General features: G+C 40.9%; 1 protein-coding gene across 3 annotated transcripts in view; it reads left to right on the top strand.

Annotated features, from left to right (window-relative positions):
- Positions 1 to 14,905, top strand: part of plxnb2b (plexin b2b) — a 183,434-nt gene that overhangs the window by 133,238 nt on the left and 35,291 nt on the right. For all 3 annotated transcript variants that reach the window (XM_086027394.1, XM_086027395.1, XM_086027393.1), the window contains 10 exons: positions 1,005 to 1,164; positions 1,746 to 1,857; positions 3,711 to 3,822; positions 5,274 to 5,375; positions 5,460 to 5,555; positions 7,620 to 7,707; positions 8,616 to 8,800; positions 11,560 to 11,708; positions 13,848 to 13,959; positions 14,660 to 14,796. In XM_086027394.1, the coding sequence (XP_085883520.1) occupies positions 1,005 to 1,164; positions 1,746 to 1,857; positions 3,711 to 3,822; positions 5,274 to 5,375; positions 5,460 to 5,555; positions 7,620 to 7,707; positions 8,616 to 8,800; positions 11,560 to 11,708; positions 13,848 to 13,959; positions 14,660 to 14,796 (1,253 nt within the window). The remainder of the gene's footprint in view (positions 1 to 1,004; positions 1,165 to 1,745; positions 1,858 to 3,710; positions 3,823 to 5,273; positions 5,376 to 5,459; positions 5,556 to 7,619; positions 7,708 to 8,615; positions 8,801 to 11,559; positions 11,709 to 13,847; positions 13,960 to 14,659; positions 14,797 to 14,905) is intronic.

Genomic DNA, 14,905 nt, shown 5'->3' with positions numbered 1-14,905 from the left:
GTTGGGCGCAAGCGCATAATTTGATCTACACATTCAAAATCTGGAATGAACAAAACGTTTCAATTGAGACGAATCGATTTTAAATCGATTTTCGATCAATCGTTACATCCCTAGCGGAAAGCATTTTGCAAAACCAGATCAAATGTTCTGTTTTACAAAACAAGGATTTGCTTTATATCTAAATTAGGTTTGGATGAAGTTGAAGGCAAAGGGAGCACTGTTCCCAAATGTTAGTAGCCAAAAGTGTAATATATGGGGAAACCTATCCGTAGAAAAAAAGTCTTTGCTAGGTGGATTAAAAGAGATCTGATATCCTAGCAGAAATGATGAAAGTTAGAAGTTGTTCTCAGTCTCAGTGAAAGTTCTTTTATCATTTGCAAAAGGCCCAAACATTATTTTCCTCTCTGGACTGATAAGGTAGGAACTAGGTAATTTTCCCAGGCACTCCGATATCCTGTAAGGTACACAAAAACAGCATTGACCTTTTTAGTCTCTTGACATATTTTGAGAAGTAACTCCCTTTGTCCACTCACCCACCCCCGCCGCAAGAATGCATTACGGCTTATAAGCGTTTCCTTGGATGTGTTGGATCTTCTGTCTGATGTTGAAGGTCGTAAAGAGTTCAAACCCATTTGTTTCATTCCCTCACCCAATAAAAATCGATTGGCTCGACGAGCAGTATCGAATTTGAAATTGGCATCTCTAAATTCCTATCAATTCCCATCCCGGCTAGAAGGTGTTAGTGATATTGTTGTTTTTTTGTCGACTATGCGCTGAGATTATTTTTACAGATCCAACACTGTGCCCCCCCCCCCCCCACATAGGAGCATAGTTTGGGAGGTACTTTTGTCCCCGTTCTCCCGTTAATCCTGTTGTCTTCTCTGACCCCTCTCAACCACACAACATGTCCGTTGGCATTCCAAATAGTTTGTTCCAGAATCCACACACAAGTAATGGTACAATAACGTAAGTGACTGACTTGTTGACATTCCATTCCGTCCTAGGTGAAGATCAATATTCCTTCCTTGCCTGCCATCGGCCCCTCTGACCGCCTGCAGTGCTCCTTCAAGTCGTTCCAAAGCAACGCCCTCATGTCCAACTCTGGTCAGGTCTCGTGCGACCTGCCCCCCCCATCGCTCATCCCGCACACCACCGAGGACCAAGGTAGGGTATGGCTTTTGCACCGTTTTTATTTAATCGCCCAGGGGGGAGTTGCAGTCATAAATAAATGACTACCTTGCAATATAAATGAGCCCAGCTTTATTAAATATAAAGCAGCGGAAAATATGCGCTTGTGCTTTTTCACTGAGAGAAGTGCTGGAATTACAGTATCAGTGGATTACAATTAAAATAATTTATATTATTTACTCAGAGCAGCCCGGACTGGACTGCGGGCCGAAAGGAAAATTGATAAGATGGTCGGCAGTCCGAAAACAAACGTTTACCGTGGAAGTAGGATTTCAACATTTTGGATTCCAAGATGTGTGTTTCTCATGTTTTTTGCTACATTGTTAGCCTAACGATCACCTATATGTCACCACTTTACGGAGGCGTCCGTATTGTACTACTTCTACTACTACTAAAATACTACTAAAACTACTACTCTTACTACTAGTGACAGAAACAACAGCAAATACTACTACAACTTCTACAAGTCTCGAGTCGTGTTTTCGGCCACTTGAAAGCCGGTGTGACGTGATGGTCGAAAAGCCGCGTGCTAAGCGCCCCCCCGTGTGTCCCCGCAGACTTTGTGGCCGTGCCGGTGAAGATCTTAGTCAACGAGACGGTGGCGTTGGCGACGCGCGACTACCAGTTCTACAACTGCGCGGCCACCGTCATGAAGTCGGAGAACACGCCGTGAGTGCCACTCGGTCGGACATCCTGCTGACATGCTTCACTGTGTTATCGCGCGTGGGTGCGCGCGTGCGTGTGGGTGCGCACTAACATGCGAATGGAAATGGTAATGACTGCTGCCTTCGCGCACCCCCCGCCCCCTCCCCCACTTTTATTTTGTATTAGTACCAAGCAATGGAAATTGCCCGTTCCCTTTTCATTAATCAAACTAGGAAAGTCGATTTCACCATGTTTTCTTTTTTTGCGTCCAATTTTTTCCCTTTTCATGCCGCGGCGCCCGTGATGAACGAGCTTTGCTTATGTGACATCGGCCAGATCCATTTTGCTGTCAGCGACATGGATTTTCATGCCTGATGCCCTTTGATGAGTTTGCATGTTTAAACCTGGTGCTTTTTATCATCTGAGATTGCATTTAACGGAAGAAGAAGAAAAGTCACGCACAGTCGTCACCCATATGGTTAGCAGATCTGCTTCGCGCTGTAAGGCTCCGGGTTCGAATCCCAGTTCTGAGCTTGTGCGTGGAGTTTGCACGTTCTTCCTGATTACGAAATTACATTTAAACTCTAAAATGTCAATTGGTTGTGAACGTGAGCATGAGCTATTGTTTATTTGTGATAATTATGGATATGAATTATTTTGACGAAAAATGATCAAAGTTAGCGTCATCACGTTAATGATAGATGTCTGTCAGGGATTTTTTTAATGTAGTCCCACAAGTCAAAGCTACAATTGTCAAAATTTTAGAACAAAAAGAAATATAAAAAGAAATATGTTTGAGACAAAAATACGCAAATATTATAACATCTAAAAGGATCAGACAAATTGGAAAAAAAATGTCCAAAAGATGATACAAAAAGACAAATAGCAGGAAAAACTAAAAAGGACAAAAATATTTAAAAAAAAAAATAAAAAAAAAGAGATATATGGAAAATAAAAATAGTACTACAAATACAATTCTTCCAAGAATTTTAGACAACAAAATATATTCAAGGAATTAAGCGGGGAAAATAGACTATTTGACAAAAATACAATGAAAAAATTTTGCTGTCGCCTGGACTGTCTTCCATCGTGTTTTGCAACATTTGTTTGCTTCGCTAGCTGAGTCGTCTTTCTCGTCTTTCTTGTTATCGTCGACGATTCATTAAGATTACACTCTGAGTCTCATGTTTGAAACATTTCATCTTTCAAATCTGCTTGTTTTTATTTTCCTTCCAATGCAAAGTACAATTTGTATTGAAAGCGGAAGTCAACCCAAACATATTTTTTTCAAGAATATGTTGCCAGCAGGCCCACTAGTTGAAAGCATTCTGATTCATTTTGCGTTTGTGGAATATAAGTTAAGTAGCAAAATGCACTCGTTTTTAGCCATCTCCGGGGGCGGCCATTTTGTCTTCTGTCGACAGAAAATGACATCACAACTGCTCACAACGACCAATCACGGCAGACCCGTTTCCTGAATCTGAGCTGTGATTTGTCGTTGTGAGCAGTTGTGATGTCATTTTCAGTTGACAGAAGACAAAATGGCCGCCCCGAGTCATGGCTAAAAACGAGTGGATTAACACTTATTCCACAAACGCAATATTTATCAGAATGCCCTGTTTCAACTAGTGGGCTTGCATAGAACATATTCTTGGGAAAAAAAAAAAAAACGTTTGCGTTGACTTCCGCTTTAACTTATGTGTGCAATACATTTTTATTTCAACATTCGTGAGGTACATTTTTTCCCCATTTACAGTTTGCGTCTTCCTCCTCCTCGGAATACAGTAAATAAACGAATAAATAAATGAGTCAATGAAAAATGGCCTTTCGCTACGTCTAAGTGGAACAGAATGTCTGAGTGGATGTTGCGTTTGCAGGTGCATGTCGTGCGTGGCCAGTCCGTGGCGCTGCCAGTGGAACACGCACGACCACACCTGCAGCGACCTGGACGACAGCACCCCGGCCCCTCACATCATCAAACACCGGCAGGTTGGTCTCCTCGCCAGTGTCGCTCGCCCCGCAAAAAGTTTCCGACCGACTAAATGCCGACTGAGAAAGTCATTAAAAAAAAAAAAAAAAAAAAAACGCGAAAGTAATCCCGCTATCAGCCGTCGTCATCTTGCGGGACTTTTATTGGAGGCTGTGTCAATTTACAAGTCAGCAGATGTTGGCCCGATACGCTTCCTATCTGTGGCTGCAGATGAGATTCTCCGTTACAGCGCGGTGCTTTCTGCATTTGCATTGTAAACTAGGGCGGTGCGCAGTAGAGCGCAGACCTCCGCCAAGGCCAAGCAAAGCGAGATACTTTTTGGCTTTGTCAATTAGTTTTCTTCCACAACGGTCACATGAATACCTGAAAGCGCTGTAATAGTCATGCCGGGCCACTAGTTGGTGATGTCATCAATAGTGTGCTGTGTCCTAGCTCGAATGGCCAATTTCACTTAATTGCTCCGAAAATTATGATTCATTTAATAGATATACAGTAAACCCACGTACATCGCATTTTCCAGGTTCACGGTCGTACTATTTGGTGGATTTTTTTTTTTTTTTTCACTTTTTGTTTTATGGCGTAATTCCATTTTTGACTACTAGGTGGTGGCACACTATTGTGTTGAACACTAGTTATGTTTGAAAAAAGAAGAGAAAACAGGAAGTATTGGTAAATAGTTTCAAGGCCAGTCCACGGACTTATATATGAATGGACTAACAATGCCGCTTATTTGCTGTAGCGAGAAGCAAAGCACCCGGCGGCCATCTTACGTTGCCACTCGCTAAATGCGCCTAACTTGAATACGTTGATTTCGATGCGTCGTCTTATTTTGAGTCCCTACGGCGAAAATGCCATTTTCATCTGTACATTTTCTCTACCAAATAAGCCCGAGAAAAGCGCTACATGCACGTTTCAGTGATAAGAATGTGATTATAAATGTTCTCTTATAAGGTATATCTCCGAGTGCTTTCCAAAGATTTGTCTGCATCATGTTGTCAGAATCATCAATAATGAAATGAAAGCAAAGACCATCAGGGCAAAATTTGCTGCGAATTGTCAATCTAACCTCTGCGAGTCCTACTTCCCAATACTGAGATAATATACTCTGAATGATCGATGCAAACGGCTCTCATTATTCCATCCATGGATCCCGGGATAAAACACGCACCGATGACAATGGAGTCAGCGGGGAAAAAAAAAAAAATCCATTCCATTCATATATAAATCCGTGGCTTTGTTTTTGCTGAAGAGATTAGAAAGAGATTTCCGAATGTCCAAATCCTCTCCCATCCTGCGTTTTACGCCTACAGAAAGCAAGAGCATTAGGTTGGTTTTAGGATGTGCGTCATTGTCCGCCCGCGATGTAGAGTGATCGGCACAACTGTGAGTTTCCGTGGAAAAGGGTCTCCCGTAATGACCTTGACCTTGAAGTATTGGGCTGACTCTCCAGGGAGCGAGGTGTCCTCAGTTTGAGAATCCCGACCCCATGCTGATCCCGGTGGGCTTCAAGAAGTCCATCAGCTTCGAGGGCATCAACCTGGACCTCTACCAGGTACGCCGTCTTTCGCCCGCTTTCGCCACGCGGCGCTCCCTTCAAAGCAAGCCGGGTGGCTCAACCCCTCCGCGTGTCACTCAGGGTCGCGTTTTCACCGTTGGCACGGAGCTCATGAGGAACGCGGAGGAGGAGGTCAACTTCGAGGACGGACCTTTCTACACCTTCAGTGGATTCAACGTGAGTTTTGTCCGGCTCGATGCAATTCCGTCAGCATTGTGAAATATTACTCAGCTCTATAATCACATCAGAAATGTATTTGAACACACGCACAAGATTACAAGCATAATTGGACTGTATTTCCATGTATATTTGAGCCACTGAGAACTAGAGTGGCCATTTTTTTGTCTTTTTTACGTTAAGCGACAGTTACAATTTTGACATTGTCACACTCGGCACTTTTTGGGCTTGTGTGCCAGTAAGTCAAGTTATTACCACTTTTTTTTCCAGACCTATACAGTACGGGTATTCGCTCATTAGTACTTATGATCCATCCATCCAGTCATACAGTTTCCGTTTACACAATGACAGATAAGTCTGAGCAAAGACCTTTCTGTCTTTCTGACACGCATGACGATTCACCGAATGGCCACCGTAGCGTAGCGCCACCAACTGCTGGCAAGGAAGACTGACTCATTGTGATTTTTTTTTTTTGTTTGTTTGTTTGTTTTAATTATCTTAGCTGGCGATCGACATCCTACACCAGTAAACCACACCTTGAAATAAGGCCGGGTTTGACCTTATAGCAAGGTCAATATCGATGCTCGCCCATCCCTCATGTTATTTATCGCCTTTCATGAAATATTGTTAGATTTGTCGGATGTTTGGACTCTGAACACTGTCGCGCTGAATGTTTAGTGTCAGTCATGAAACTTTAAATAACTCCCTGCAAAAACATGAATGCCGATAGCCCACTTATAGTTCTCGGCAGCTAATTGGATGTCCACATGGCTTTGTTTACACAGGCGGAACACATGAAACAACCCGCACGGGCTGACGCCCAATTTGCACATAAATATTAGATTAGATTAGGGCAATCAAATGTCGATTGCTTCCAACCAGAAGTGTATAAACAGTCATTCATTAGCATATATCGCGGATTCAGCATGCATGAATATCTGTTTCCATGGAGTACGGTAAAGTACGCACAGTATACAGTGCGTACACTACGGTGTGTTATGCAATGCACGGTATAATTATTTGAAGAGAAAAAACGGATTATACAAAATATACGTTTGCATACTAGGGGAAATGGGATGATTTACACTATTTGCAAAATTGGGGGATAAATGTATAGTAGCGTAGTACTATTATATACTAATATACAAACGTCAGCTAGGACACAAGAGTAAACCGTACTGAGGGAATAATACAAATATGAAATGTTTCAAAGCTTTACGTAGCCTGGGCTGACTTTTTGATATAAATGAGGCTAACCTCCACATTCCTGATTTTGCTGAATTCATGAAGAACACACCTCTCATGGAACATATCGTCACCCTCCTAAAAAAATTTTTAGCCTTTTTTTTTTTCAGAAAACACGGAAAATTGACCCAAATACTCATTAGGTTATATTTATAAATAATGGCATTTCAGGGGTAAAATTTAATGATCCAAGAAAGGATGTAGCCGTTTTTAGCAGAGGTGGCCAAGTAAGGAGATTTTTAAGGCAATTGATTTTTTTTTTTTGTTCAAAACTTCCTGAGGTTGTTAATTTAAGAGGGTGACGGATGATTTTTACGGCGTATTCGGATGACGCCAAGCTGGCGTTATGGGGCGTAACCGAGCGATGCGATGTATTTGGTCTCCTCATCGGAATCACTCCAGCCGTCATGAAAATGTCGCGGAGCAAAACATTTTCAGGCATATTCTTTTAAAATAGGTTCCCCTTCATTTGATATGATCCGAAATTGGGATTTTATAATGAGCTGTTTTGCCATATTGCATAGTTACACGGCTAATGTCACACGTCGTGTTGGGATACAAAGTGAAATGCTCATGAGCGTTCCCAATGCAGTTATGACTGAACGTTGACGCTCACGCGGCTCATTTTAACACCCCCCCCCTCCGGCTGTGTTCGTTTTCCAATGTCACGTCTTCAGCAGCAAAATATGTCAGACTCCGTATGATTGTTTTCTTTTTTTCCCCGCTTTCTCCACGGGAGCAGCGGTTTACCATGCAGTCGCAGCTGAAGGTCTTAAGTGCCAATAATGTGCATTAATAATTCATGTTTCTTCCCTTTAGTTTTCCTACGATAAGTCTCCGGAGACCAGTGTTGTTCTTTACGTGAAGGACAAGGAGCTGGGCAAGAAGATGGACAGTACACTAAACGGTATGTTCACGCAAATGAATCAACACTGCAATCTTTTTAACAGAGAGCGTTTTTTTTTTAACAGCCAAGGTGTTTTTGTCAGTCAATTAAGCTTATCAGGGATGCGCCGATTAGAGATAGACCGATATGTTTTTTTGTTTTTTTTTCATGGCGATACGATACCGATTATTAGTAGTCAAGGAAGCCGATAACCAATATTTGGAGCTGATATTCATTTTAAAAAGGAAAATGAAACTCTTAAACATCTTTAACTCATTCACTGCCAGACATTTTCAGACCCTCTTTTAGCTTAAGGTTTGAAAAAAATATAAATAAATTCCTTGGATTGAATGGCTGGACTGCGAAAAGACAAGTATGAGTATATTGAATGAGTTAATAAGCATTAATTTTTCATAAATTTTTGAACAATTTTTCAGATTTGCATAATGTTGATTTTTTTTTTTTTTTAATTATTACTATAAATTTTGGACAATATTTTTTATTATTATTATAATTATAAACATCTTTGTTATAAAATTGTAACAAAAACTTCACTGAGAATTCCGGGTTGTCAGCATGTCTTAAAACGTTCAATAAAAACTGAAGCAATGGCTCCATCTAGTTTTCTACAGTAAATGAAGTCCTCCACAATTTCAAAATGACAAATGTTAAACTTTCACATATTTTCACATATCAGTTTCAAACTGATTTATTATCGGCCATCAGATTAAAAAAAAAAAAAAAAAAAAAAGTCTGATGCCGATATTCGTCAAAATGCAGGATACCGGTGCCGATAATCGGCCCGGCCGATACTCGGTCCATCCCTGGCGCCGATACCAGTTTCGTGAATCGGCGCTGCATTCTCCGATAATGTACGCACCGATACCGCATATAGCAGCCAACTGTTGTTTGTTTATTTTCTGTCTCAGTCACCCTGTACAACTGCTCAGTGGGACGAGAGGACTGCAGTCTGTGTAAGAACGCCGACCTCAAGTACAGATGCGTGTGGTGCGCCAGGCACAGGGCGTGTGTGTACGAGCAGCTCTGCGCGGCCGACCAGCACGACGGCGAGGACCCCCACGACGCCGAGTGCCCCGCCCCCGAGATCATTGACGTGAGTTGTTCATCACTTAGGAGGCGTTTTCATTGAGGATTGGATTTTCAATTGAAGCCGTTTATAATTAAATGATGTCCTTGCGTGAATGGAGAAGTTTGTTTCTCCTTGAGGACCTTGCACGCATAAGTTTGTTTCTCTCATTCCAATCAAAAGTGACATTGGGAGGTCAATTGTCTGACCACCTCGAAACGTTTGCCAGCTTGACAAAAACTTCGGCTAACTCCCACCTAGCAGCTATCACTTAAAAAGCAGAGGTGGGAGGGGCTCACGTGGATCAGATGATTTTTCAAACAAATGGTAGGTGTTCTGTATTTTTGTTGTTTCAACTAGGTACCTACTGTAGCTTGTTAAAAAGAACACAGTAAAAAAACATTTATATAAAGATCCCTAAAATTTTGGGGGTGCTTGGATTTTCTTTAGTGGTGCTTTTCAACACCACTAAAAATGGGCTAGCAGATTTTACGAGATAAATATAAAGTCGGAATATTAGGATAATAGTGTTTATTATCACCCCAGAATAAAGTTGAAAAACGTGACTATAATTCTATGAGAGTGAAACTTTTAAGTTTTACGAGGTTAAAGTTGCAATATTTTGAAAATGAACTCATAACTTTACAATAATAAAGTGGAAATATTATGACAATAAAGTTGGAATATTATCAAATAAAATTACAAAAAAAAAAGAGGCAACATTTTAATGGGAAAAATACTTTATTTCCATAATAGTTGAAAAAGTTTGAGAAATTATTTGTACTTCTTTTTTTTATGTTACCATAATAAAGTTTGAAGAATTTTATTAAAGTGAAAATATCGAGGTGTAAAACTCTAAAATTTTAAGAAAACAAAAGTTAAAATGATCAGACAACTAAGATATCATTTTACAAGAAAATCAAATGTACTTCATCAGAATAAACTCGAAATATTTAGTGAATGTGTGTTTATTTAAAAAAAAAAAAGTAATATATTTGAATATTTCTTTTCCTTGCAATTGTCTGAATTAATAATGAGATTACAGCCATTATAAAAAGGCACATTGACAGTCATTTCTTTTTTCCTAAGTTGCTGAGGGCAAAGTTGTAATTTGACAGGCCGAAGCCGTAATATTATGCAAACAAATGTTAGTTCGCGAGAAGGTGTCGACTGTGCTGTTCGGGGATAATCAATTGCGGCAGTTTATTGAATGTTTGTCCTTGTATGAAAGCAGAAGTTTGTTTCTCCTTGAGGACCTCGCAAGTGCACTGGATCAATGCTTTTTTCGGCTCACCCTTTTTGTCATTTAGAGAGAACGGGGAGAAAAGGAGTTTGTCTGCAATTGCGCAAGAGGAAGTGGAATTGTATTCATTCAGCAGTCAAAAGATCTCCATGTCCCAATGTTTGCTAGCCTTAGCCAAGGCCAAACAAACAGACATGCTCCCATTTTTACCACTGCGTACTTTTACATGCATTTTTAATACGTGTGAAACATCTCCCACTGACTTAATGGGTAGAAAGGTTTATGTTCAACCGCAAAACATATTTGCTGCACAAGCTCATGAGAGCCAATATAAAAAAATGTATATATATTTTGCTGCATATGAGGCTCAAAAAATGCATTGCTATAACCATGACTTACCGATTTCAGTTCGTTCCATAACCACGCCAACTGAATTAGAAATGGCACAGTCGGTATAGTTCAATAATTCAGTGGAAACTGTGCCGCTCATTCCGCCGTGGCCGCCAGGGGCCAACATACTGCACGTGGATTTGATAACGAAACACAAAAGTGGAGCGTTGCAAATCAATTGCAGTAATATTCGTAGTTTTTTTTTTTTTTTTTTTTTGCTGAGGATAAAGAATATATACCTGTGAGTCATAGTTTTGTTTCATGCTACTGTGTGTCTAGGGGTGTTTCTGCAGTTTGTTTTCATATTTATGTTGTTTGACGGCAATTACAGTACTGTAATAACGATGCCAGAGTTGGCTGCAACCGTAGCGAGTGTTTGTAACTGAAACTAAAAAAAAATGAGAAAAAAATTGTCTTGAGAAAAAAATTCAACCAAATTTTAATGTTGAGAAGAAATTCCACTTTTTTTTTTTAGATTTCAAATGTATAATTTTCAAGTTTAATTCAGAGAAAAATGTTATAATCTATGTTTTTTGCAGCTGCTAAGTTTTTGTGAGGAAAAATTAGTTTATAATATAATGATAATTTTACCAGGTTAAAGTTCAAATTAGAGATGGGTGAGTAAGTTCCAATACCAGACATCGTGTCGGGCCGATACCGACCTGATTTTAAGGTATTGGGCACTCATGGAAGCTGCCGACAGCAGCCAATGATACTTGAGGCAAAAAAAAATAAAAATCTGACATCAAGTAAGTCCTCCTCGCTATACTGCGGCCGTTTGACACATCGACAAATCTTCTTGGTAAATGATATTTCATATATCAAAAGCACTAGAGGTATCGGTACTTGGTATCGGTGATTACTCAACGAGTGATATCGGTCTGAAAAAAGTCGTATTGAACTTACATAATAAAAATTGCCGGACAATCAATTTCAAGGACAAAAGCTGGAATGTAACAGAATAAAAATTGTATTGTATAAATGTGTGTAAAGTTATAATTTGACAAGAATGAAGTTAGAATATTACGAGAATCAAATAATACATTTTATGGTCAAAAGTTGTGTTGGAAAAATATGATGTGATTTGTATGAGACTAAATCAGCAATATTTTCGTATGTTCTTGTAAACATGTAACGCCATCGTTCAATGCAGATCATCCCTCGCTTCGGCCCCCTGCAAGGCGGCATCGCCATCACCATTCGCGGCTCCAACCTGGGAATCCGCAAGGAAGACATTCAGCACATCACGGTGGTCGGCGAGCCTTGCGTTCACCAGCAGGACAAATACTCCGTCTCCACCAGGTCACTTCATATCACCCAATTTCACATTTCCAAAAGTCGAAATATGAGGAAATAAAGTCGGAATTTGTAGAGAGGCAAAGTCGGAATATAGAAGACAGTCGTGATTTTATACAGACAAACAAAAAGGTTGACAAGGAGTCAAAGTTGAAACACCCCCCCCCCCCCCAAAAAAAGTATTAACCGTACGTGATCAAATAAAGGTTGTCATTTTATGACGTAAGGTCAAAATGGACTGTCACTTGTAGAGCGCTTTTCTAGCACCTCATTTAGCTACTGATGACGCAGCATCAGGAGCACCTGGGGGGGGGGGTGTTCAATTTTAATAATAAGAATAAAAAAAAATTAAAACAACATTTTTCTAGAATAATTCAAATATTAACAAAACAGTGGAATTTTACAAAAAAATACGGTGGAAATATAAGGACAACAAAATTGTAATTTTACAAGAAAACATGACAAGGTTTTTTTTTTTTTTTTTTTTTTTTTTTTTTTTTTTTTTTTTTTGGTCAAGCCGTGTGGGGCTTGAGGAGCTGCCTTTATAATTGTAGCCGTCAGATAAATGCGGCGGAATCAAACGATGGCGGCAGCGAAGCGAAACAACAACGCGAGCTAATGCTAATCCACCGACTCAAATGAGCAAGCGGCGTTTGCTTCTCAACATGTGAGGCCCATCAATCATTCAAATGTGACATCTGAGGAATCCCAGCCATCGTTCCGCTTGCGAACGCGCCGATATGCATTCACGCAGCTCCTGGGGAAAAAAAATAATAATAATACAGGCCGGTGATTGATGACCACGCATTCGCAATGGGCCTACTTTTTTTAAAAAAATTTTTTAAGTGCTGCAGATGTGCTGTTGTGTCGCGTTCCCAAAAGGTTTGGGAAACAGTCAATGCATTTCAGTCGCAAGGGTGTGGCCGCGTCACACAAATGGACCGTGAAAAGGAATCAGTGGCATTATTGGCCCGCAGATGCTGGCCACAAGTGTTGACATCTGCCGCCGTGGCCGCGGGGCGCTTTTAGGGGCAGAATTCTTTGCGCCGCCATCTGCAAGTCGAGACGCGGCGCTGGATTTACGGGCAGGCTGGGAGTGTTTCCACTCTAAAATCGGGCATTTTTTTCGGTTGTTCACCTGCACTCGTTGGAAATATTTGACATTAATTAAATTCAATTTTAACCTTGATAAAGTCATATACATTTTTTTTGTCTTAATTTGTCATTCATAAAAAGAGTCTGAGGATCGGGTCATAATTTTGCTGGAAAAAAAAAGTCTATTTTACGACAAAAAAATGATAATAATTATGGGGAAAAAATATGAATTTTATGAGGTATAAATTGTAATTTTATCAGATAAAATATAACAGAGGAAAAGTCAGAATTTTATGAGATGTAAATTAAAATAGTGGAATAAAGTCAAGAAAAAAGTTGATGATTTTATGAGAATACATTTAAAATATTAAAAATACTGAATATTATGCATTTTCATGAGATTGAAATTAAAATATTTGGAGAATAAAGCAATAATTTTACAAGAAAATTTAATTTTGCGAATGATTTATGATTACCGGCAAGTGTTAATTATGAGGGAAAACAAGTCATATTTCATGAGAAAATAAGTTGTGATTTATGAGAATTTAAGACAGAATATTATGAGATTAAATTGTTCGGAGAATAAAAGAAAAAAGTAGTCAATTTTAGGATAACAATGTTTCAATTTTCTGAAAAAAAACAACAACAAAAAAACCTAATTTTATGACAATAAAGTTAACATATTAAGAGAATAAAAACCTAATTTTAGAATAAAAAAAAACGTTTCCAGGGTAGACCAATTTGAATTTTCTTTCGCTCGTTATAATCCCTCAAGAAGAAATTGAACTCACACTCTTATTTGCTGTTGCCCTCCACCCATGGAACCAGATCACACACATGCAATCCAGTGGCCTTGCTCAAGAGCACCTCGGCTAGCATCTCTCCAGCATCCATTTTTACATTTTTGAGCCTTCGGCTCCAAAGCTCAAGTCGTCACACATGAGCGACTGCCGCCCCTTTAGGAGAATAAAACAGTCATTTTACCGGGATGAATCATGTCCATACATGTTGTTAAATATGTCCCCCCCCACTTCCCTCCCCCACCCCCAGTGTGGTGTGCGAGATCGGCCCGGTGGCTCCTGACAAGCAGTTCAGGGGACAAGTGGACGTGGAGGTGAAGGGCGGAAAGAAAGGAACCTCCTCCATGTTCTTCACCTACAGGGTAAACCGTTAATTTACTCAATTGTTTATTTTGAATAATGTGGGCGGGGCTTCATTTCATAAGCTTTTGCTGCTGCCCTTTCATTTTTCACCCGTACACATTTTGTATTTTTATTTCTTTTTGTCTCCCGAATTTGTTTTCCTATCTTCTGTTACACACACAATAAGTGATGACTTTGTTCTGTTGTACGAATGGCAACAGGTGGATTTATCGTACGATGAGCTTCCGCGTATTCATGCTGCCGCATTTGCGAAAATAATCAGTACACTTAACGACGCAGGGCAACTGAGGCAACGCCACACACGGCCGACTTGTGCGCCGCGCTACAGCTGATCGGGACTCGGTGGCCTAACCCGCGTTTTGCGTTTGAGCAGACGCCGCCCACTCGACCTCGTTTCTCCGTGCGGCTTGGAACAGGCGGCGTCGCTTTTCGACTCGCCTTCCGCATCTCCGGTGGCGCTAAAGCTTCCCGCCTCAGGGGAGTGCTCCGCCTTAAGTGTTTGCTCAGCAAATTGAGGCAGATGTGCCATCTATGTGCGGCAAAGGCTTCTGAGACGGAGGGTGGGGAGATTGTTCACGTGCGCACGGACAAGTGTTTGCCTCGGGGCCGGCGGAGTCGTGCGCGTGTGCGATTGAACTTGCGATGGGCGTATTGCTGCCTCATCCGGCCGCTCTCACTCCCGTTCCCTCTCGTCAGCAGAACCCCGTCCCCGAGGAGGTGAGCCCCGGTCGCGGGCCCAAAGCCGGAGGGACCCTCATTACGATCAGCGGGCGCTTTCTGGACACGGGCAGCAAGGATGACATCCAGGTTACCGTCGGAGACGTGGGCTGCGCCGTGTAAGGATTCACAGTCAATCGATATTCCCCGCTCCCCCCCGCTTACGCACGTTTCCCTCCGAGGGCCACGTACACAAAAGAATCAAAGAGCAACTTTGACATTCTGCAG

This window comes from Filicampus tigris, chromosome 4 (assembly GCF_054856515.1).
Source record: "Filicampus tigris isolate MCC_2025a chromosome 4, RoL_Ftig_1.0, whole genome shotgun sequence".
Lineage (NCBI taxonomy): Eukaryota > Metazoa > Chordata > Actinopteri > Syngnathiformes > Syngnathidae > Filicampus > Filicampus tigris.
This window is presented reverse-complemented; position numbering and strand designations above follow the sequence as displayed.